Source organism: Phasianus colchicus, chromosome 27 (assembly GCF_987193195.1).
Source record: "Phasianus colchicus chromosome 27, bPhaCol1.hap1.1, whole genome shotgun sequence".
Classification (NCBI taxonomy): Eukaryota; Metazoa; Chordata; class Aves; order Galliformes; family Phasianidae; genus Phasianus; species Phasianus colchicus.
In genome coordinates, this window is record NC_143462.1 from 364,962 (window position 1) to 388,278 (window position 23,317).

Consider the following 23,317-nt stretch of genomic DNA (forward strand, 5'->3'; position numbering starts at 1 on the left):
AGGGAAAGTAGTCATTTCAAGATAAAACCTGCTGTCCAGAAAGCCTGCAGATGTACTGTGGAACATCCTCTCTAGGCACTAAGAGCAAGGTCTTTTTTCCCTTTCACTTTTCCTTTCCCTTTCCCTTTTTCTTTCCCTTTTCCTTTCTTTCCTTTTTTTCCTTTTCCTTTTCCCTTTCCTTTTCCTTTTCCTTTCCCCTTTCCCTTTTTCCTTTTCCTTTCCTTTTCTTTCTCATGTTGTGCAGATTTTCTCATTGAGTATCTGAAATGTAAGGGAGATACCCCAATGTAGTTCACCTTCTCTTTTTCATAAATAGTCAGTATGGAATATCCCAAACTGCCGTTCTGAATGGCACCACCCCAAAATACATGGTATGGGTTTTTGGTTTGGTTGGTTGGTTATTGTTTGCTTGTTTCTGGAGATATTTCATGTTGATGAGTTTTAATGGTGGGTAGGAGCCTCAGAGAACACCAGGGTAAGGACTCGAGAACTTTGGTCTGGTTTGCAAATTCCCTTGTATCCTTCTGGGCATGCTTTTAAGATGTTGGTCTTCCTCCAGAGAGATTTTTATTATTTTTTCCCTTCACTCCCCTTCCCTGTTCCCTCCCCTTCCCCGTTTCCTTAACTTCCCTTGTCCGACCTTACCTTCACTTATGTTTTATTTTTTATCTTTTTTTTGCCTATTGACTGGGTCAGCAGGAAGGACGTAGACACGAAGGAAGGCATAAGCTTATTTTATTGTCAATTTCAAAACAATACAAAAACAAAGCAGTGCCCTAAAGTGAAAAGATAAGCTTAGCAGGAAAGAAAATAAGCAGTGCAGCGAGTCTAATCATTACCACGTCATAATATAATGACATGTAGCATAGTGATAGTGATTAAGAAAGATGCATCACCAGTTGCCCTACTCCTTTATCGTCATCCAGATTCACAGTGGCTGGGGAGTCCCGGTTGCAGGAAGGATCTGGAGAAGCTGTCCCAGCAGTTGGGAACTCATACGGCGATGTGTCCACCCCGGAGGTGAGGTCTGCAGAGTACTAGGGTAGGCAGCAGTCAGGTGGAACATCCGTTTTCCTTTTCTCCTCTCGGTTTTCTTCCTGAATACCCTGTCCAGGGTTCAAGGAGGAGCAGAAAGAGCTGTGCCATCTGTTTTGGTGTAGCACGGGCCTCTTTGGCAAGACTGAGCGCCCAGAGCCCCGGCAACATGCTTAGTCAGGTAACAGACATTGCAGCAAAGTTCCCTTGTGAGCAAGGCTCCCCACCCTGACTTTGAGGTCGGATGGCAGGGGGAGTGGAAGCTGAGGGAAGCGGCTGTGTGGGAGGGCACAGAGCTGACTTGTTGGGAAGATGGTTTGCCAGGGCTGTGCGCTCTTCAAACTGGTGAGCCCTCGGTAGAGTTACGAGGAGCCCAGTGCTGTCAGTCCGTACAGATCCCTGCGTTTTGTGGAACTGAAGAGCCCAAACAGGGGACAGGTGTTCCTAAGCTTCTGGTTTTCTTTCACGTGCTGTGTGGTTGATATTCCTGTCTGTGTGACAGCGCTGTGGAAGGTCAGGAAAAAGAGAGGGAGAGCTGGGCCAGTGTAGTTTTGCTGCTGTACCTGGCAGCCAGATGATTCCCTGCGATCTGGAAATGGTGCACAGATCATAGAGAGCCAACCAGTGCAGTTAGTGGGAGCTATTTAATCCCCAAAGGTGCTGCTCTGCTGCTGTGAGTGGGTTCTATTGCAGAGGCAGCAGATTCAGCAGTGTGCTGCAGAGCGTGAATGCACGCGGGCTGCTGTTCTGCTGCAGGGTCTTGGGGTGAGGCAGCGTGCATCTTCATTTTGAGCTTTTCCAACAGCAACAAAGTTCTCCTGTGGCTTTGTTGAGCTGACTTGGGTGCTGTTTAGACTATGCAGTGTGGAGCGCACCGCTGCCAAATTCAGAGATGCTCTTCAACCGTTCTGAGATTCCTGTTGGGCTCAACAAAAACCATTGCTTCGCTTCTTGTTGCACTCGAGGCCAAGTTCTGTGGTTTGGTTTCATCTTTGCAGTGATGCTTACAACTCACTGTCTAGCACAGTCAATGGTGGAAATAGTGACTGGTTTTCTTGTTGTGCTGATTTTGGAAGGGAGGGTCTTTCAAGGCTGCCAGCGTGTCTGATGAAGTTTCTTTTCAACCCTGTTTACAAGGAGATGTCAAGCATGACTCTGCTCTGATGAATGTCAGCGTGTCCTTGTTTTACTTCAGAACACAGACTGAAACTCAGGAGACTTGCGTGAATAACTTCCCCCCGTATTTTGGGGTGGGAAGAGGGTTGGAGATGAACTTCAGGCGTACTTAGACTGCAGAGACTTGTTTCACGTTATTTAGTTTACGTCTGCCGTGAAGTTTTTGCTTGTCACTTCCTAGTTCTCTAGCTCCTTCATGCAGGTAGAAAATGCTTTTTGGATGCAGTAGTCTATTTCTGATGTTATCAGCCCAAGATAACTTCACAGCACGCACTGTGTGAGTGAAAGGTGAAACGTAAGTCTCCAAAGGTATCTATGGAGGGGTAGGAGGAGGAAACAAAAGTGAAAATACAAAAAGCAAAGCAGAAGGCAGAGCCGGCAGGAGGGGAAGATGGCAGAAGCACCAGCAGGAGGAGCTGGGGTAACATCTTCACTCTTAGTTTGTAGGATTTGTTTTCTCCTGCAACACTGTTGTATTGCAACAGCAGCAATAACAAAAAGCTCAGCTGTAGCAGACCCCATTCTTCTGATTTCTTTAGTCAGAAGTGTTTGTGAAATGTCCCAAGTATAAAGATCAGTCGCTTGCTTCGCTAATGGCCTCAGTTTTCCTTTGGTAGCTTCTGCCCGTTATTGGAAACAAGATTCCTTTCTTAATCCTGTCTCTTTCAGAAACAAAGGCTTGAATACAAGAAGTGGGCTGGTAATTAACTGTTAGCACTGTTATGCGTTGCTGAAAAGAGGGCTCTTCCTGTTCAGTTGCTTCAAACGTACTGTACATCTGACATGTGCCTGTCGTGTTTGTTTTCGTTTTCCATTCAGAAATGGTTGAAAGGATTCATCTGTGCTAAGCTGTATTTTGAAATAAAAGAGTATGAACTTGCTAAAAGGTAATACGTGTTGATGTATGTGGTTGATCTGTTCTTGAAAGTGTAATAGAAAAGCCAGCTGAAGTAGAGAAATCAAGATCACGATCATGCCTTTTTAAGGTAACAGTAAATGGAAGGATTGGGTGCCACTGAAATCCTTCTAAAGGAGCAACTGCATTAGTTATATAATACCAAAGAAATCATGGAGTTGAAGTGGCTTTTATTTCATCATATGATGCATCTGGTTCTGTGAGCTGCTGCTCAGAACTCAGTACTTGCTGACAAGTAAGTAGCATTGGTACGTGTAAAAATAATGTTGTTCCTCACAGGAAGGTCTAGGTCAAGCATCTAGAACTAAATATAGCCCTGCTTTCCATTTGACAGATTAAATTCCCTTTAGCTTTAGCTGCACGGTGTGGGGGGACTTGTATTATTGAGGAGTATTGATCTTTCTGGGTTTTCTCGCTCTGTAGATACATATCTACTTATCTCAGTGTCCAAGAGAGAGATCCCAGGGCACACAGGTTTCTTGGACAAATTTATGAAGCTCAGGACAACACAGAAAAAGCTGTTGGGTGTTACAAGGTAAGCGATCCACTGACCCCCTGTAATGACCAGCTTTCTTCCTTTGTAAATGGACTTTTAAAATGCATCTGTGCTGTGCATTCCTTAAGCTCAGAGAGAAAATGTGTTGTGGACAAATTGTATGATGTACATTTTGCATTGCCAAATCTGTCTATGATGTACTTAAGAAAGGATTCTTTTTTTGGTAGAATTGGCTTCAGCTTTTATTTATTTATTTTCCAGTTGATTCTTTCTTTTGTGTCCTGACTTGATCTTTGTGGTAACTGCTATGATAGTCTTCCCATTGCCCTTTGGACTAAGGGTCTGTGCCTGCTGTGGAATTGCCAAGCAGGGATGATGGTAATCTCCAGAACCCAATACAGAAGGATCTGGTGCTGAAGATTGTGGAGCTATTCTGCAATAAAGACACCAGTGATGGAAGAGCAAAATACTGGGTTGAGAAAGCTGCCAGGCTGCTCCCCAGGAATCCTGCTGCTCTCAGATTGAAGGTAAATTCCAGCTTCTCATCTCTGCTCTGTGCCTTGAAGAAACTTTCCGTATCTGACTGGGTGCTTCTAGCATGCCATCTAGTCATCTCACAATATTTCCTTGGCTAAATTAGTTTAGCATTAGTTTAGCATGAATCTATTACATGTTAATTTCTTTGCTGTCTGATGTTTTTGTCTAGCTTGCTTGAAAATTGCAGCTCTGAGCTTTCTCATGCGTTTTAAGGTTGAGGTGTTCAAAAATGTGGGGAAACTGTGTTAGCAATAATATCCAAGAAGTTGAGTTTAGATAGTCGCAACAGACACATCAAGTATTGCCTAAGCTGCTTTTTAGTTTTTTGAGTTTAAAAATGCAGAATGTAGGAAGTGCTGTCATTCTCAACTACAGTGTAAATGCTTTCATCAGTTATGCAGTGTCACTTTGGCACTTATTTTTATGTAGCACAGCTGCAGGGACACAGAGGTTCTCAGAGGCTTCTGTTAGCTTTCTGTTGTCTTATTTGGACCAGCTATTCTGTAACAAGGTGTGCTGTCTCTGTCTCAGATAGTCTGACAGTCTTAACTTGGCATCTACGAGAGGCACAGTGAAGTTTTTTCCCCTGTTATCTCGTTTCTAAGATGTTGGAGTAATTCCAGCAAGTCTGTAGTCTGTGTAGCGGAGGTGAGCAAACTGTCAGGTAATGTGGTTGTTGAAAAGGCTGATGTGGAAAAAAAATATATTAATACGTTGCCTTGATGTTTAATAGGAGAAGTTTCAAGAATATAAAGTCGAAGATGGCTGGAATGAGCTCTTTTATGTGACTCAAGCTGAACTCCGTGTGAGACCCGATGACGTCTACCTTAACATCAGACTTGTTGCACTGTACCGCTCACGCAATAAGTTACGAGATGCTGTGCTCCATGTTCAGGAGGCAGAGAAGAAAATACCTCTGGAGACAAGCTTGGAATGGTACTCCTGTGTCGTAAAGACACTTGAGGTACTTAACCATCTTTTGATCCTGTCATAATCTTCCATATCCTCAAAACTGGTCATAGTCTGTTATTTTTGTTCCACTGACAGCTATTGCTCAAGTGATTTAACTTTTCCAAATGAAAGTCTACTGAAGCCAATTGTTTAATGGGGATTTTCTTCCTAAAGTTAAACCTTGCTTATTTTCTTACTTCAAGTCTAAGCTGGATATAGCAGCTCCATCAGGGGGAGAACTGTTCAAAGAGTTCCTGGAACTTTACTGCTGAAGGATATGTTAATGCCTCAGCTGTGATCCTGGGTTAGGTAGCAGTGTGTCCTGGAGAAGTAATGTCCTTGCCTTCACAGAAAGATGGTGGTTCCTCATCCTCTGATGAACTTTATTCTTTAGGAATGCCTCAAATCAGCGCAGGACAGGACTTGGAACTTAATACAAAGAATTGGGGAGCTATCAAGAGCAGTCATCTACTGGCTCATTCTAGCTTTATTAAAATGAAGTTTGCTTCGGGAGATGTCCATCAGCGCAGAGAGGCACTTGAAAGGTATTGTTTCATCTTTACTGCATTTAAAAACCAACCAAACAGAAACAATCCAGAAGGGAATATGTTTTTCTGAGTCACAGAACATCTAGCAGGCATCAGTTTCCCTGAGTAACCAGTTTGTGGACAGGAGAGGAGTTTCTCTGTGCTAGTGTATAATCAATGAAAATTACATAAAGGAATATTATATAAATCAAATAATATCAAGATGTCATAATAATGAAATAAGCAAGAGAGTTAGGCAGAGCGAGACAAAAAGAATAAATAGGATGCTTACCCATGTCGTGGGCTTGCTCAGGAAAGACCAGTGGAGTGGATCATCCAAAGAGGGAGAGATCCTTCCCCACTGGTAGTGAGCTCTTAAATGGGTCTAGGAGAGGTGGAGCCAGGCTCCACCCCTTCCTGCAGCACAGGTGAATTGCTTTCACCTGTGCTCCCAGGGCTGACTCATTGCTCACCTCAGGTGACTAATCAGAGGTTCAGGCCGTGACTCAGCAGTTCCCATACACTCCACCCCTTCACGGCGTGAACCAATGATCAGGTTGACTAATGGGTAAGCTTTTCCTAATACAGAGACCCACTTATATCACGACACTTATACAGTTTCCATCGCGACGCATGTTGGTACAATTCAAGACAAGTGACGATTGGTGAACGTTGATATTCTTGTATGGGCCAGTGCTCGATGAAGTTACTGGAGGCATGCGGTCGTCAGGTGCAGGTCCGTCCTCTGCTCCATCAGTCCCATGTAGGCCATCACCGGGTGTCGCACGTGATCTGACTGTAACACTGGAACGCTTTGATGGCATTTCGTTCCTTGCAGTGATCCTGAAGGCTCGAAGACTCACGGGGAGTAATACAGATGTTTCAAGGGTACCAGGAGGAGAAGGTCTGCTCTCCAGGGCAAGATACAGGCCGTCCTTCTATCCTGGGTCAACACTTCCACTTGTACTGGGGCACGTCCCGGCCGCCTGTACCACACCTTCTGGCCAGATATCTGTGGCTGCATAACTTTGTCAGGCACCAAAGGAGGTCTCCTGATCTGCCATAGGGACATGATGGGGGTCCCTTTAGCAGTGAAGATCGGAGTGTTGACCACAATATCAGTTGGCCATGTACCTATTACTGGAGGAACTACTGAGCCTCCCACCTCCAACAGTCTCCCCCAAGGTGCAAGTAGGCCACACCACTTGGGTCCTACCTTGTAGTAGGCGTGGCGAGGAAACGGTATGTGACGGGGTCAGGTTTCCTATGCTCAGGGCTTGCCAAACGCTGCCCCACAATAGGACAGCAGGTAAGCAAGGGGTGTGGACAAAGCGGGACAAGAATATTTAAGTGCCTACCACATTTTAATAAACGCCATTTTGCCTCACGCACTCTGGGGTCTGTGTGAGCATTTGGCCCCGGCCCGGTTGGGGTCGGTTTCGCTGGCAAGTGGCGCCCTCGGTCGGCAGAGGACGAACGATGAGAGACTACTACAACAAGTGGTGACCCCGACGTGATCTGCCTATCGAGGGTTAACCACCCGGCGTGCCCGTGAAGCGGAGAAGAGCCTGCGGAGTGGCGGCAGGTCGCTCACGGAAGACACATCGCGGAGAAGAGCCTGTGAAGTGGCGGCAGGTCGCGTGTGTAACCATGGAACAGATTATTAAGGTACTTTTGCAGTTTTGTAAGGACTACTGCGGCAAAAATACCCCTTCAAAGAAGGAGGTAGCCGCGGTGCTTTCGGTTTTAAAAAAGGGAGGGGAGCTGGACTCCCCTCAGCAAGTGCTGGATTCGGGTAGGTGGGATTCGCTCACCTCGGCTTTATGCCAACGCGCCATGAATAACCAAAAGGCTGCTGAACTTAAAACCTGGGGCTTGATACTTGGAGCCCTTAAGGCGGCTAAAGAGGAGGGTAAGCTTAAGGTGGAAAAAGGGGTGGAAAGGGCTCCGGGGGGCGGGTCTTTGCTACCTTGCAGTACTGACGACCAAAGCGTGGCGGACAAGATGGCGACGGTCGCCGCGGCGAAGGGCGGGGAAGAGGAACTCCCGACCGCATGTCTACCAACCGCTCCGCCCACTCCGCCCGCTCCGCCCCCGCCCTACCCTCCGCGGTCGTTATATCCTTCTTTGGAGGAAGAAAAGGCAAGGGCGGGGCTTCGTCCCAAAGGGGGGAGGGACGGGCGTCTGCTGACTGATTGGGCTAAAGTAAAGGAGGAGGCACAAGACCGGGGCCTTGCGAACCCGGAGACATTTCCGGTAGTGATTTCCGATGATGATAACCCGATCTGGGTCCCGCTGGACCCGAAAGCGATAGTGAGGGTGCTTGAGGCAGTTGAAAAGAAAGGATTGAAGTCCCCCCTGACAATGAACGCCTTGGAGACATTAATATTGCCGGGACCCCTGTTACCATACGATATTGAGAATCTGATGCGCATGATTTTGAAACCGGTGCAGTATACGCTTTGGAAGGAGGAATGGCAGGCTAGACTTAGACAAATGCTGGTTACAGCCCAGAACGATCAGGGGAATCCGCTTCACGCGTCTAACCTGCAGAGATTGACGGGTAGTACGCCGGGTATGATCACTGCACATGCCCAGCTTGCGGAGCTGAGGCCCGGGGAACTAATAGCCACTACAGACGCTGCCCTTGAGGCGTTCAGAAGGCTCGCAAGAAATGCTGAGCCGTCTACTCCGTGGACGGAGATTGCACAAGGTCCCACTGAATCCTTCCAGGATTTTGCGGATAGGTTGATCAAGGCAGTGGAGGGATCGGAGCTGCCTAGGGCAGTGCACGGCCCCGTGATCCTGGATTGCCTCTATCAAAAGTCGAGCTCGGACGTACGGGCTCTATTACGGGCGGCGCCAGACAGGTTCCACACCCCCGGTGAGGTCCTTAAGTATGTGATGGACAAGCAAAAGTCTCAATCATCAGTGGCAAGCGAGGTTGCTGCAGCGGTAGCTGAGGTGATGCTAGCGCATGGGGTTGCCGGGCGGCAGAGTCCAGATCGCCCGCCTGGGCCATGCTTCAGGTGCGGTCAATTAGGTCATTTTAAGGCACAGTGTAAGAGCAACGGGGGTATAGTGTGCCAAATGTGCGGGAGGAGAGGTCACACTGCACCGCAATGTAGAGCTCGTGGGCTGCGATCTCGAGGTAGGGGGGATGAGGGTCCCTCTTACGATTCACGGGATTCTCAGGAAAGGCGGCCTTTGGATCTAGGCCTGCCACTAGCTGCGCTATCGTTGAGCTGCGGGGAGCGCCCCTTGGTGAAGATTACAGCCGCAATTACGGAGCTCCCCGCTGGCTCCCCAGGGCCGCGATCTATTTTCCTTACCGCCCTGGTGGACTCAGGAGCGGATGTGACGGTTTTTGCGGAGTCCGACTGGCTGCCCACGTGGCCAACGGGGGCCACTCAAACTATAGCGGGAGTGGGGGGAACTGCTCCAACGCGGAGGTCAGCCAAGCAGATCGAGATAATCGTGGTCAACAGAGACGGTTCCCTGGAGAAGCCCGTCCTGCTAACCCCGCTGGTAGCGCAGGTACCGGGAACCCTGTTGGGGCGAGATTACCTGCGGGGTGTGTCTGCTCGGGTACAACTGCAGGCCTTAATTGCCCGGTGGGCAGGCACAGATCCGCGGCTGAAGCCATACAACGAGACCTCTTGGACTGTGGTCAGTCCTGTGAACACGGAGGCTTTCTCCATTACTTCGGGTTATTGCGGGTATACCAAAAATGAAACACGGGTCTTCACAGGGCGCAATACAACCTGCTTGTCAAAGGGTGGGGTCCTTTCTAAATCTAGCGGTAGATCCTCATTTAATTGTACGGCAGTTTGGGACTTTTATGGGTATGGGTTCACTTTCAAACGGGGGGTCAACGAGGTGCTATGGAATAACAAAACGGCTAAGGCGTTGCCCCCTGGAATCTTCTTGATTTGTGGGGATAGAGCCTGGCAGGGCATCCCGCACAATGCCTTAGGGGGACCCTGTTACCTAGGGGAACTGACATTACTGTCTCCGAATTTCACGACATGGATGCAGTATGGCCCGAGCATCACGGGTCACCATCGTCGCCGAAAGCGTTCGAGCCCTCTCCCGGAGAATTGTAACGATGAGGTAGAGTTATGGAGTGCCACAGCACGGATATTCGCATCATTTTTCGCCCCTGGGGTTGCTGCAGCACAGAGCTTGGCTCAGATAGAACGCCTAGCATGTTGGTCAGCTAAGCAGGCGAATTTAACAACATTAATATTGAATGCGATGCTAGAAGACACAAACAGCATTCGGCATGCGGTGCTGCAAAACAGAGCAGCCATCGACTTCTTGCTCCTGGCACAGGGGCATGGATGTGAAGACCTAGAAGGAATGTGTTGCTTCAATCTTAGCGATCACAGTGTATCCATCCATAAAGCGCTGAAAGCCCTGCGAGACCATACGGAGAAGATCCAAGTGGAGGACGACCCCATCGGGGACTGGCTGAGAAGTGTGTTTGGCAGCTTTGGAGGATGGGTTGCGAAAATTATTAAGGTAGTTGCGCTAGTATTGCTCGCAATAATTTGTATTGCGGCCATTTTGCCGTGCATAATCATGTGTTTCCAGAATTGCCTCACAAGGATCATGTGGCAAGTTATGGACCAACGGATTCTGTATCACAAAACGAAGGAACAGTTGTTAGAGATGTACTCGCGTTGCGATCGCGCTGTTACGGGATATTCCTGAGCATAGGGAGGGGGGAGATGTAGTAGGCGTGGCGAGGAAACGGTATGTGACGGGGTCAGGTTTCCTATGCTCAGGGCTTGCCAAACGCTGCCCCACAATAGGACAGCAGGTAAGCAAGGGGTGTGGACAAAGCGGGACAAGAATATTTAAGTGCCTACCACATTTTAATAAACGCCATTTTGCCTCACGCACTCTGGGGTCTGTGTGAGCATTTGGCCCCGGCCCGGTTGGGGTCGGTTTCGCTGGCAAGTGGCGCCCTCGGTCGGCAGAGGACGAACGATGAGAGACTACTACAACATACCTGCACCTTCCAAGGCCATTTTATTCTATGGGTGCCTGGTTCTAAATTCTCAGGGGCAGGGAGCAGAAGATTATTTTCATTACCAATCTAGGTCTTACCTGATAATCAGTGCCCGTAATTTGGATCCTAAGCAGGGTGGCCCATGTTGTCTGCAGCATTCTCAGGGCACTGGGTCTGCCGTCTCGGGGTCTTTCATTCAGGTCCCGCAAGGTTTCATACAGTCTTTTCGTCCACCCCTGCAGGGACTGGGAGTCTGTCTTCAGGGCAGCCTTAAGAATACCGTTATAACGTTCAATGAGGCCTGCCCCCGTTGGATTATATGGCAGATGGAATCGCCATTCGATGTTGTTTTCTTCTGCCCAGCGCTGTATCGTTGCACCAGTAAAATGAGTCCCTTGGTCGCTCTCGATGACTTGAGGTGTCCCGTAGGCAGACATCAGTTTAGTCAGTGCCTTGATGGTATATGCCTGGTTTGCTTTCGGTACTGGATAGGCCTGCAGTAGCCCACTTGCAGTGTCAATGCAGGTCAGAGCATATCTCGCCCCCTCAGACCGAGGAAGGGGCCCAATGTAATCGACCTGCCATCGTTGGAGAGGATTGTGTCCTCTAGCAAGATGGGCTGTCGTTTCAGGCAGTGATCTTGGTCTCATCTTAGAGCAAGCGTCGCAATGCTGGCATGCCTGGACAATGTCAGGTAGCTGTATGGGCAGCCCCCATGCTTTAGCAGCTGCCCACATTGTCTATTGTCCCGCATGCCGTAGCTTCTGATGTAACCAACGGGCGATATTCTCAGATGGTGAATTCTCAATCTATCAAACTCGGGCCAGCGTGTCAGCTTCATCATTTCCCGGTGACTGTAGGGGCTGATGACCAGAAACATGTAGACACATATAGTCCTGTGTTTGACTGTATTCCATATGTCTAACCACATGTCTTTGCCCCAGATTGGTCGGGCGTGGATAGTCCATTCTTGGGTGGCCCACTGTGCAATCCAAAGAGTGAGCCCCCGGTACACAGCCCAACTGTCTGTACAGATATTCAGGATACCATCACCGGGTTCCTTGGGTATAACCATCCACACGGCTTGCAGTTCTGCCCATTGGCTGCTCTGAGCATCCCCCTCATCAAACCAGATTGTCTCAGTGGAAGGATGGTATGCTATCGCTCTCCACTTGCTCGGGTTGCCCTTGCTGGACCCATCCATGTACCAGGCATCTTCAGGGATAGGATATTTCCCCTCCTGAACGGGGCTCTTCTCTGGTGGAGCGACCAGTGTTTCTTTTGGTGCATCACAATGATAGGTCACTGGGCCTAGGATCTTCTGAAGCTCTTCTTTTAAGGCTGATGAAGACAGACTGCTCCTTTGGCTGAGGTAGGCGACCCATCGTGCCACTGTTTGTGCTTGGGCCACCCCTGTCTTAGGAAGGTGGGTCAGACCTTTCACCCACCCCTGAATCGGCAGAGTGGTCTTAACTATGACTTCATCCGTCTGGGTTATTGGCTCTACTGCCTGTAATGCTGAATAGGCAGCCAATAACTGTTTTTCAATCATACTGTATCTTTCTTCTGCTCCATCCCAGACCTGAGACCAAAAACCAATGGGGGTCCGAACAGAACTCTGGCATTGCCACAGGCCCCAACCAAAGCCATCTTGAGTAACGTGAACATCCAACTCAGCTGGGAGGGTAGGATCGAATATACCCAATGCCTGGGCTTGTTTAACTGCCAGTTTTGCCTGTTGGAAAGCATCCTGTTCTGTTTTCCCCCAGTCCCATAGCTGCCCCTTTTTTGTGAGTCTGTACAGCGGCCTTAGCAGCTGCGCTAGGTGAGGTATAAAGGAACGCCAGTAACCCAGTATACCTAGAAACTTTGCAGCTGCTTCGATGTTGTAGGGACTGGGAACGCCTGAACCTTATCTAAGACAGCACTGGGCAGTACTTGGGTCTTTCCTGACCAAACCACCCCCAGGAATTTTACGGACAGGCCCGGACCTTGCACCTTCTGGGATTTATAGCCCATCCTCTCTGCTGTAAATAGGCGGTTAATGAATCTGCCACCTGCCTTAATGCCTCCAGTGAGTTGGATGTCAGCAGGAGATCATCAGTATAATGATACAGGTTAACATCATCAGGTTTTTTCCAATCAGCCAGGTCACACGCCACTAGATTGTGACGTTGGTGAATGCACGTACCCCTGTGGCAGGACCTGAAAGGTCCACTGCCTGCCTCCCCACGTAAACGCAAACTGATCTTGCGATTCCTCAGCAATCGGGATACTGAAGAACGCGTTTGCTAAATCCAGGACACAGTGATAGGTTTTTATCTCCCTACTCAATGTGTCCATTAGGGAGGCAATGTTGGTTATGGCCGCATGAACAGGCGGCGTGACCTTATTTAACTCTCTGTAATCCACTGTCATTCTCCACGTGCCATCCGACTTTCGCACTGGCCGTGTGGGGGAATTATATGGGCTGTGTGCAGGTCTTACAATGCCCACTTTTTCTAATTCCTGCACCGTTCCCCATATTTCATCTTGCCCACCCAGAGTCTGTACTGCCTTATATCAGTAATCCGGCGCGGTTTCGGCAGGCAAATAGGCCCATGTTTCGCATGGCCTCTTAATATTGCCTGCACTGCCCGGGTACGGATACATCTCTGTCCAAGTCTGAACTCTCCCACAGTTGTCTGGAGAGCCAGACCCCATAGAATATCTATGCCCAAGATGTGTTCCTGCATTGGGGCAATACACACCTTACACTCCCGGGGTGGGAGACGCCCCACCCTCAGATTCAACCATAGTCTGTCCCCCAAAGCCACCAATCATCACTCTGTCTCCACCAAATTTGGTTGGATCTTCGTAGATAATTGATGTTTCTGCTCCAGTGTCCACCAATGCCATAACTCTCTGAATGTTTTTTCGGGACCAATAAATCCTTAATTCTACACAGGGCCTCTGGTCCTATCTGGAGGCCCTAGGGGGACTAACATCCCTCGTCACGCCATGAATTGAGCTATGGCCAATTCTTTTGCTTCCAGTGCCTCAGGCATTGTAGCCCGAGACACCTGAGGAGGCTTTTTTTTCTATTAGCAACAATGAAATCTTCTAAGTTCCATGTTGTTGTTGGCATTCTCTCTGTAACCCTTACCCTTGGTTTCTTAGGGTAGGTCTGAAATTTTTGGTTGTCCTTTAGCTGTCTCCAAAGCTGGAGAAGAACATGGTTGGGCTGGCGGTCAATCTTAGCAAATTGGACCCCAGCCCGAATTAAATCATTAAACGTAGTGAGCCCCATCGAGAGCCCCATCAGCGTCCTACAGCTCCTGGACGCTGTCACCCTGGCTGTCCGTGACTGTCCCAAGCTGTCCCCCCTGCCATGGTGGCACAACTGCAGCACGGTGACATCCTCATTGAAGAGGTGACGAGGAGGGGTACAGGGAGGGGGGCTGGGGACAGTCGGGGGACACGTGGGGTCTGCTGTGGGTGTGACATGGGGTCGGTGGTGTCACCATTGTTGGGTGCCACCTTCACTGGATGCCATTGGGTGTCACTGAATGTCACTGTCTTCAGGTGACGCTGTGACACAGGGTGACCTCAATGTGGAACAGCCGTGACGCAGCGTCCCCATCCCTGGCTGTCACTGTTGTTACCGTCATCTGGTGTCACCATCACTTGTGTGCCACCATCTATCGGGTGACACCATTCCCTGTACTCTGACCATCATGTGGGGGCAGGCACTGGCGGCACCACGTTGTCACCATGTTGTCACTGAGCCTCTCACTGTTCTTTGTCACCCCTCCAGACCTGCCTACCGCAGGACCCGGTGACACCGGAAACCTCTGTTGCTGTCACCATCGTCTGCCATGAGGACGGGGACATGCACGGTGGTGAACTCTGTGCCACCACCAGAGGGGACTGTGTGACACCAGTGTGTCACAGCCGTGATGCGGTGTCATCACCGTTGGGCGTCACTCCTGGCAGCTGGCGCCGGGTGTCACCGTCATGCAGAGGGCACAAAAAGAACCCTGGGGACATTGAGCCGAAGCTGGGGACACCGTGACCACCTGGAGGACTTCCCGGGGAAGTGGGAACACCACATGACAATGTCACACCACCAAAATTGGGGACATCCCTGTGTCACACCCCAAAGCTTGGGACACCTTCATGGCACCCTGGTGGTGTCATATCCTAGAGTTGTGAACACCCCCCAGAGTTTGGGACAGCCCTCTGGAGACGCCATCTGTGCCCTCCCCCACAGAAAACATTGTTCCCATGGGGCGGAGTTGACACCCCTCACTTTTCTAATTAAGGTTTATTTTTGATAATGGGGGTTGGGGGATGTCCTCCCCATGAAAGTGACAAAGGGCAGAGGAGCGGCTGTGGGGCTCCATGTGTCACACTGGGGATGAACTCTGGGGACAGAGGTGACTGCAGCATCCTGGCCCCATCGCCCCTATGGCCCCATAACCACTACAGCCCCATCTCGTAGCCATCCCTCGTCCGTATCCCACAACGTTATCCCATCCCATATCCATCATATCCACCCCACAGCCATCTCAAACCCATCCCACATCCATACCCCCACATCCTATCCCCATCCCTAACCCTATATCCATAGCCATTCCGAATCCTTATCCCCACATGCATCCCATGTCCATTCCATCTACTTATCCCATGCCACTATCATCCCAATCCCATCCCGTGTCCATATTTCATCCCCAATCCATCCCACATTCTTCAGTGTTGGTCCCATGTCCATCCCAAGCCCATCCCATATATATTCCATTTTCCTATTTCCCATTCCATATCCACCCCATATCCATATCCCCACACCCCAACCCTACATTTCACATCCCAATGCACATCCAACATCCCAACCCCAGCTCCCAAGCCCAGTTCCAAACCTCATATCCCAACCCCACATCCAAGCCCCACCTCCCACCTGTCAATCCCATTCCCATCTCGCACCCCCTATAGCAGTAGGGCGCACCCCGAGGCCCCACCCACGGCCCGCCCCCTGCCGCGCTCCTCCCACCAACAGCGCAGCGCAACGCCGCACCGCCCCCGGGCTCTCATTGGTCAGGTGCCGGACCGTCCCGCCCCCGGGCTCTCGTTGGTCAGCGGCAGCGCCGCTGGCTCCGATTGGCTGAGGCGCGGCGCGCGGGAACGGCCGTTGGCAGCCGGCTCAGAGCTCTTCTCCCCTCAGGCGGCAATGAAAAAAAATGAAAAAAAGAATAAAAAAAAGAAAAAAAGAGTGAACATGAAAAAAGAAAACCAAGATGAAAAAGAGAAAAAATAGAAGAAAACAGAAAAAAACGAAAAGAGAAAAAAAAAAAGAACAAGTGCAATGAAATGAAAAAAGAAACGAAAGCATAAAAAAAGAAGAAAAAAGCTCAAAAAGGTCAGAAAAAAAAGAAATGAGAAAAGAAGAAAAAAGCCAAGTAAACAGTCAAGAATAACAGCTGAGAAAAGACTGGATGGCCAAAATGTAGAGAAAGCAAAGCAGAGCACAGCAAGGGAAAGCAAGGCGAGAGTAGCAGCAAAAGGCAGGAGAATGAAGAAGGAGGGAGTGAAGAGCAGGAAAGGTGAGTTTGCCATAAGGCAAGGGGGAAGGGGAGGGGAAAGGGAGAAAAGGGGGGGTACGGGAGGGGAAGGGAAGCAGGGGGGGAGAGGAGGTAGGGGAGGAAGGGAAAAATGGGAGAGAGGGGAAGGGGAGGGGAGGGGGGGGGAGGGTTGAAGGGAAAATAGAGAAAGGAGATGCAAAGAAGAGACTCAAAAGTACAAAGCGGTGCACGTAAATGTAGAGAAAGCAAGTAGGGAAGCTAAGGGTAGCAGAGCAAAGGAAAGCAAAGGAAGGCAGTGAATGAGAGAAAGCAACCTTGCAGGAATGGTGGAGTGTGGGAAGAGCTGAGCCCCGGCCTGGCACAGGAGCTGCACGGCAGGAGAAGAAGCTGAGCCCAAAGGTAAGAGGAGCTCCTTGGGGTTTTTTGTGGGCTTGAAGCAAAGCTGAGAAGCCGTGCCCGGGAGGAGGTGTGGGTAGCTCCAGGCCACCTTGCTGTCTCCCCAAGAGATGCGGGCTGTGGGCTAGGCATTGGGCAGGAGTGCTGGCCAGAAGCAAGCATCTGTGTGGAGAAAGGCAAAGGGCGGAGGAGGTTGAAGGGGAGCTACCAGGCATGGGCTTGCTCAGCAAGGGGAGCAGAAGCCTGAAGGGCACGAGAAGGGAATAGAGAAGGGCATGCAGAAGGAGAGAAGCTGCGAGCAGAGTTGAGAGGCACTTGTCAGAGCAGCAAGCAGAGCAGGCAAGTGTTGAGATTGGGAGTGAGTAGCAGGAAAAGGCAAGAGCACCAAGAAAAAGGAGGCGAGGGGCAAGCAGCTCAGGTAGGGAAAAGGAAGGGCATGCAGCTCAGGTAGGGAAGGGAGGGGACAGCAGCTAAGCTGTGTGTTATGGGAAGTAATGTCAGTGATCTGAATGGCAGTAACCTGCTGTTCTGCATGGGGCTGTTGTGGAAGTTTACTGTTCAGACTTTCTTAGTGAGGTCTCCCTAGATTGTTTCTGTCCTTTTTCTACACTTGCTTTGTTTTTTTCCAGTCCTCTATAATGAACAGCCCTGTGGCAATGATGCGGAATCTGCACCTGAAGGACTGAGAGGAAGAACATCAGAAGGCAGCAGCTGCAGTGTGTGGTGTTACAGGGCAGCGCTGCGAGTGCCGCCCAACTTGGCACTCCATGTCTTACCTGGTTGTACTCAATCAATAAACGATCACAATTACGGACTCACAAAGAATAAGGCTGTCTTTTTCACCTTAGAAGAAAAAGGGGGCGATGGCAAGGAATGAGAGGCAGGTGAGGTCAGCTGTACAAAATCCCAACACAGATGGATAAGCTGCTTCATGAACAAGTCCAGCTTTTTCTGCGGCGGTGACCAGCATCTGTGCTGTTGTTTATCTGCAGTCAGGAATGTCATATCGCCTCTTTTTTCAACCCGCATTTACTCTTTCACAAAAGAGTATCAACTTTTGATACTCGTTCTGCAAACTGGGGAAGAGTAGCTTACAGAATGCCAACTGCTGCAGTGGACAGGTTGGAAGACAGCTGCTCCACCTGCCCATCTGCCACGGCAGCTCCTTGCTGGATGTGCCTGTGGGAACTGCTTAGCTCCTGCCAGCAATCCCCTCACAACGGGGAGGAGAGCAGCACTTGCACAGTTGGTTTTACGAGCACTAAACAAGCACAACTAAAACGCTCAAGGGAGACTGTCTTCAAGCACAGTCACAGAATGTCTGTTATACTGAAGACTAAAGGATATCACTTCCAATTGGCATCGGGGAGAAGACACAGAATAGCAGAATCACAGAATGGCCAGGGTTGGAAGGGACCTCAAGGATCATGAATCTCCAACCCCCCTGCTACATGCAGGGCCACCAACCTCCACATTTCACACTAGACCAGGCTGCCCAGGTTCCCATCCAATCTGGCCTTGAACACCTCCAGGGATGGATGGGGCATCCACAGTCTCTCTGGGCAGCTGTTCCAGCACCTGACCACTCTCTCTGTAAAGAACTTCCCCCTGACATCCACCCTAAATCTTCCCTCACTCAACTTCAAACCATTTCCCCTCGTCCTGCAGTTTTCTACCCTTTCCAAGAGTTGACTTCCCTCCTGCTTGTAGGCTCCCTTTAGGTACTGAAATGCTGCAATGAGGTCACCCCGCAGCCTTCTTTTCTCCAGGCTGAACAAGCCCAGCTCCTTCAGCCTGTCCTCATAAGGGAGGTGCTCCAGTCCCCTGATCATCTTTGTGGCCCTCCTCTGGACCCTCTCCAACAGCTCCCTGTCTTTCTTGTACTGAGGGCTCCAGATCTGGACACAGTACTGCAGATGGGGCCTCACAAGAGCGGAGTAGAGGGGGACAATCACCTCCCTGTCCCTGCTGGCCACCCCTCTTCTGATGGAGCCCAGGATCCCATTTGCTTTCCCACCTGCAAGGGCACGCTGCTGGCTCATGCTAAGCTTTTCATCTATCAGGATCCCCAGGTCCTTCTCCACGGGGCTGCTCTCAAGGACCGCTCCTTCCAGTCTGTATGGATGCCTGGGATTCCTCCGGCCCAAGTGCAAAACCTTGCACTGTGCTGTGTAGGACCTGATCAGGTTCACCCCGGTCCGCCTTTCCAACCTGTCGAGGTCCCTCCGAATGGCATCCCTTCCTTCAGCCGTGTCAACCGCACCACTCAGCTTGGTGTCGTCAGCAAACTTGCTGAGGGTGCACCCGATTCCACCATCCATGTCATTGATAAAGACGCTAAAGAGCACCGGTCCCAAGACAGACCCCTGGGGGACGCCGCTCGTTACTGGCCTCACCTGGACATAGAGCCATTAATAACCACTCTTTGTCTGCGGCCTTACTACCAATTCCTTATCAATCCAGTGGTCCACCCATCAAATCCACATCCCTCCGGTTTGGAGATAAGGATGTGGTGGGGGACCGTGTCAAAGGCCGTGCTCAAGTCCGGGGAAATGACATCGGTCACCCTCCCCTTGTCCACCGATGCCGTCACTCCATCACAGAAGGCCACCAGATTGGTTAAGCATGACTTCCCCTGCTGAAGCCGTGCTGGCTGTCTCGGATCACACGCTCACTCCTCATGTGATCAAGCATGTCATCCAGGAGGATCTGTCCCATCATCTTCCCAGGCACAGAGGTGAGACTCACCGGCCTGTAGTTCCCGTGTCCTCCTTGCTCCCTTTCTTGCCAACGGCAGTGACATGACCCTTCCTCCAGGCATCCGGGACCTCACCTGACAGCCACGACTTCTCAAATATGATGGAGAGCGGCTTGGCAGCCAGCTTCTTCAGAGCCCTGAGATGCACGCCATCCTGCCCATAGACTTGTACACGTTCAGTCTCACATCTCACCATCTATCTGCTCCATAGACTTGCACACGTTCAATCTCATCAGGCAGTCTCTCTGCTCTGCCCTCACAGCAGGGGGTATTTACCACCCCGGTCCCCACCTGGAGGTTTATGGATGCAGGGCTCAGGGACGTGACAAACTCTGGAATCCTGGCTGCCAGTGAAGACCGAGGCACAGAACTCATTCTGTACCTCAGCCTTCTCTCCATCTGTTGCAGGCAGTTCTCCTTTTACATTTACAAAGGAGGCACACTTGCTTTGACCTGTCTCTTCTGGCCAATGCACGTGTAGAAAGTCTTCCTGTTGTTTTTCACGTCCCTCTCCAAGTTCAGTTCTGTGCCTTGTGTTTCCTGATCCCACGTCTGCAGGTCCAGACATCCCTGTATTCTTCCCAGGTGACACGGCCTGTTAGCCCTGTATTGATTGTTCCAGGTGACACGGCCTGTTTGTTAGCCCTGTATTGCTCCAGGTGACATGGCCTGTTAGCAGAGCTCGTTGCTCCTTGCTTTGCCCCCAGCTGCCCAGCAGGTCTGCGCCGAGCCGATGGGCTTCCTGCGTCCTCTGCTTTCTATTCAGAGGGACGGAGAGCTCTTGTGCTCTCAGAAGGGAAGGCAGCCTTGAAGAGCAGCCAGCTTTGCTCACCATCTTTGTTTTTACAGACAGATCCCGAGAGATCTGGGCCATCAGCCCGTGAAAGCTTAAAGCTCGCCGTCCCAAAGCTCAGGTCCTGCCCCACTCCTTGCCTTGCCCACATCCCTCGGATCACCAACCCCACAAGCCGTGCTCACTGCAGCCAGGCTGCCCCAACCTGAACGCCTTTCACTCATCATCTCCTCCGCACTGCTGAGCAGCAGATCCAGCCACGCTTCACCTCTGGTCGGTCTGCCCAACGCCCGGAGCACAAAGTGACCATGGCTGCATTCCAGGAGCCTCCTGGAGCTCCTGGAGCTGGCCGTCTGTCCTTCCAGCAGATCTCCGATGGCTGCAGTCCTATTTTTGTAAAGATAACTGGTATTTCTGGGAGGAAATGTCCTATTTTTGGGAGAAAATGTCATACTGAGGATTGTAATGTCATATTGTTTGGAGAAAACATGAGGTATTTCTAAGAAAACTGTGACTCCCTGGAGAAAGTATCACATTATGGGGAAGGGGGGGTATTGTAATGTTGTATTTTTTGGAGGAAACGTGAAGTATTTCTAAGGAAACTGATATTTCTGGGAGGAAATATCATAATTTTGGAAGAAAATTTCATATATCTCTGATAAAGCTGGCATTCTGGGAGAAAATATCATGGATTTTGGAGAATGCTTGTATTTCCGGGAGAAAATATCGCATTTTTGGAACAAATTGTCATATTTAGGATTGAAAAGTGATCTTTCCGGAAGAAAACATCGTGTATTTGGGAGAACACTGATATTTGTGGGTTATAACGTCGTTTTTCGGCACTAGTGACATGAGAGAAGAGGCTGAAGCCCAGCTCACTACAAGCTCCCTTCAGGTAGTTCTAGAGAGCAGTAAGGTCTTCCTGAGCCTCCTCTTCTCCAACTGAACAACCCCAGCTCCTTCAGCCGCTCCTCGTGAGCTCTGTGCTCCAGACCCCTCGCCAGCCTTGGCGCCCTTCTTTGAACCCGCTCCAGGGCCTCGATGTCTTTCTGGCAGTGAGGGGCCCAAAAGTGGACACAGCACTCGAGGTGCAGCCTCACCAGAGCTGAGGACAGGGGGACAATCACTGCCCTGTTCCTGCTGGCCACACCGTTCCCGATGCAGGCCAGGATGCCATTGGCCTTCTTGGCCACCCGGGCACACTGCTGGCTCATTTCAGCCCAGCATCCATCAACACCCCCAGGTCCACTTCCTCTACGCATCTTCCAGCCGCTCCGCCCCCAGCCTGTAGCGTCGCCTGGGGTTGTTGCAGCCAAAGCGCAGGACCTGGCCTTTGGCCTTGTTGGAACTCATCCCATTGGCTTCAGCCCAGCTCTCCAGCCTGTCCATATCCCTCTGTGGGGCCTCGCTACCCCCAGGCAGATCCACACTTCCAGCCAGCCTGGTGTCATCCGCAAACTTCCCGAGGGTGCACTCAGTGCCCTCAGCTCATCAAGAAAGATCTTGAGGAGGACAGGCCCCAGCACCGACCCCTGGGGAACAGCACTGTGACCCACAGATACCACTTTTCTCACAGATACGTGACATTTTCATCCGGGAACACTATTTTAGTCCCCTACACATGATCTCTTCCACCAAAAAACAAGGACATTTTCTCCCAGATAGACCACTTTTCTCCAACTATGTGACCGATTATCTGGGAAATACCCATTTTTTCCTAAAAATATGGCGTTTACTCCCAGAAATACCAGCTTTCTCACATACATGTGATCTTTTCCCCCCAAAACAAGACATTTTCTCCCAGAAATACCACTACGCTTAGAAATACCTCACGTTTCATCCCAAGAATACTACTTGACGCTCCTCAGGATCACACTTACTCCCAGAAAAATGGCAGTTTCTTCCAGATAGACCAGTTTTTCTCCCAAATACACGACATTTTCTCCAAGATAGACCACTTTTCTCCCAAAGACGGGACATATTCCCCCAGAAATACCAGCTTCGTCTTAAAAATACGGCCTTTTTTCCCAAAATACCAGCTTTCTCACAAACACCTGTCATTTTCCAACCAAGGATGCTACTATCTCCCAGAAACAGCAGTTTTCTGAGAAATACCTGACATTTTCTCTCAAAAGTACTACTTGACACTCCTCAAGAGGACATTTTCTCCCATATTTACCATATTTTCTCCCCAAAGGACCAGTCGTCACACCAAAAATGTCACAGTTGCTCTCGAATAGAAGACATTCTCTCCCACCATTTCCGAGTTCTCTCCCTCAAGTATGTCATTTTCTCCCAGAAATACCACATTTCAGTGGTAAATTTCACCTTCTCTTCCAAAAAGAGGATATTTTCTCCCAGAAATACCCCTTCTCTTAGAACTACCACACGTTTTCTCCCAAAAATACTGGATGACAAAACCAAATGGGACACTTGCAACCAAGAAGAGGACTGGCACAACTGCAGAGCGGTGCCATCCTCATTGAAGAGGTGACGAGGAGTGTACAGGGAGGGGGGCTGGGGACAGTCGGGGGACATGTGGGGTCTGCTGTGGGTGTGACATGGGGTCGGTGGTGTCACCATTGTTGGTGCTTCCCTTCACTGGATGCCACTGGGAGTCGTTGAGTGTCACTGTCTTCGGGTGACACCGTGACACAGGGTGACCTCGATGTGGAACAGCCGTGACGCAGCGTCCCCATCCCTGGCTGTCACTGTTGTTACCGTCATCTGGTGTCACCATCACTTGTGTGCCACCATCTATCGGGTGACACCATTCCCTGTACTCTGACCACCGCATGGGGCCAGGCACAGGCAGCTCTGTGTTGTCACCATGCTGTCACTGAGCCTCTCACTGTTCTTTGTCACCCCTCCAGGCCCGCCTAGAGCTGGACCTGGTGACACTGGAGTCCTCTGGCGCTGTCACCATCGTCTGACATGAGGATGGGGACACGCACGGTGGTGAACTCTGTGCCACCACCAGAGGGGACTGTGTGACACCAGCGTGGCACAGCCGTGACGCGGTGTCATCGTCATCGGGTGTCGCGTTCGGCAGCCAGCATCGGGTGTCACCGTCATGCAGAGGGGACAAAGGGACCCCCTGGGGACGTTGAGCTGAAGCTGGGGACACTGTAACCAGCTGGAGGACTTCCTGGAGAAG

General features: G+C 50.4%; 4 protein-coding genes across 20 annotated transcripts in view; 2 read left to right on the forward strand and 2 right to left on the reverse strand.

Annotated features, from left to right (window-relative positions):
• On the forward strand, nucleotides 1-17,431 carry LOC149914771 (RANBP2-like and GRIP domain-containing protein 8). 2 transcript variants are annotated; one of them, XM_090125585.1, is made up of 8 exons: nucleotides 1-89; nucleotides 927-1,020; nucleotides 3,551-3,662; nucleotides 3,994-4,150; nucleotides 4,894-5,124; nucleotides 5,506-5,656; nucleotides 14,452-16,234; nucleotides 16,535-17,431. In XM_090125585.1, exons 1-6 carry the CDS (start codon nucleotides 51-53, stop codon nucleotides 5,608-5,610), a joined length of 738 nt encoding a protein of 245 aa, XP_089981711.1. In that variant the 5' UTR covers nucleotides 1-50; the 3' UTR covers nucleotides 5,611-5,656; nucleotides 14,452-16,234; nucleotides 16,535-17,431. The 2 variants fall into 2 exon arrangements, with proteins under 2 accessions (XP_089981711.1, XP_089981712.1); XM_090125586.1 differs by lacking the exons at nucleotides 1-89; nucleotides 927-1,020 and adding an exon at nucleotides 3,028-3,098.
• LOC149914770 (RANBP2-like and GRIP domain-containing protein 8) overlaps nucleotides 1-23,317 on the reverse strand; it is a 149,087-nt gene that overhangs the window by 9,411 nt on the left and 116,359 nt on the right. The window lies entirely within an intron of this gene.
• LOC149914772 (uncharacterized) lies at nucleotides 7,289-10,621 on the forward strand. The gene has a single exon (XM_090125526.1). The coding sequence runs from the start codon at nucleotides 7,289-7,291 to the stop codon at nucleotides 10,352-10,354; it is 3,066 nt and encodes a 1,021-aa protein (XP_089981652.1). The 3' UTR covers nucleotides 10,355-10,621.
• The window catches only part of LOC149914773 (uncharacterized), a 17,696-nt gene continuing 5,680 nt past the window's right edge, over nucleotides 11,302-23,317 (reverse strand). The window contains exon 8 of the mRNA XM_090125712.1: nucleotides 11,302-11,637. Within this exon, the coding sequence (XP_089981838.1) occupies nucleotides 11,302-11,637 (336 nt within the window). The remainder of the gene's footprint in view (nucleotides 11,638-23,317) is intronic.

Coding starts and splice junctions, on each gene's coding strand:
- LOC149914772 (XM_090125526.1), top strand. CDS start 7,289: ATGGAACAGATTATTAAGGTACTTTTGCAGTTTTGTAAGGACTACTGC.
- LOC149914771 (XM_090125585.1), top strand. CDS start 51: ATGTACTGTGGAACATCCTCTCTAGGCACTAAGAGCAAG. Junction 3,663..3,993: donor AAGCTGTTGGGTGTTACAAG/GTAAGCGATCCA, acceptor ATTGCCAAGCAG/GGATGATGGTAATCTCCAGA. Junction 4,151..4,893: donor CTGCTGCTCTCAGATTGAAG/GTAAATTCCAGC, acceptor GATGTTTAATAG/GAGAAGTTTCAAGAATATAA.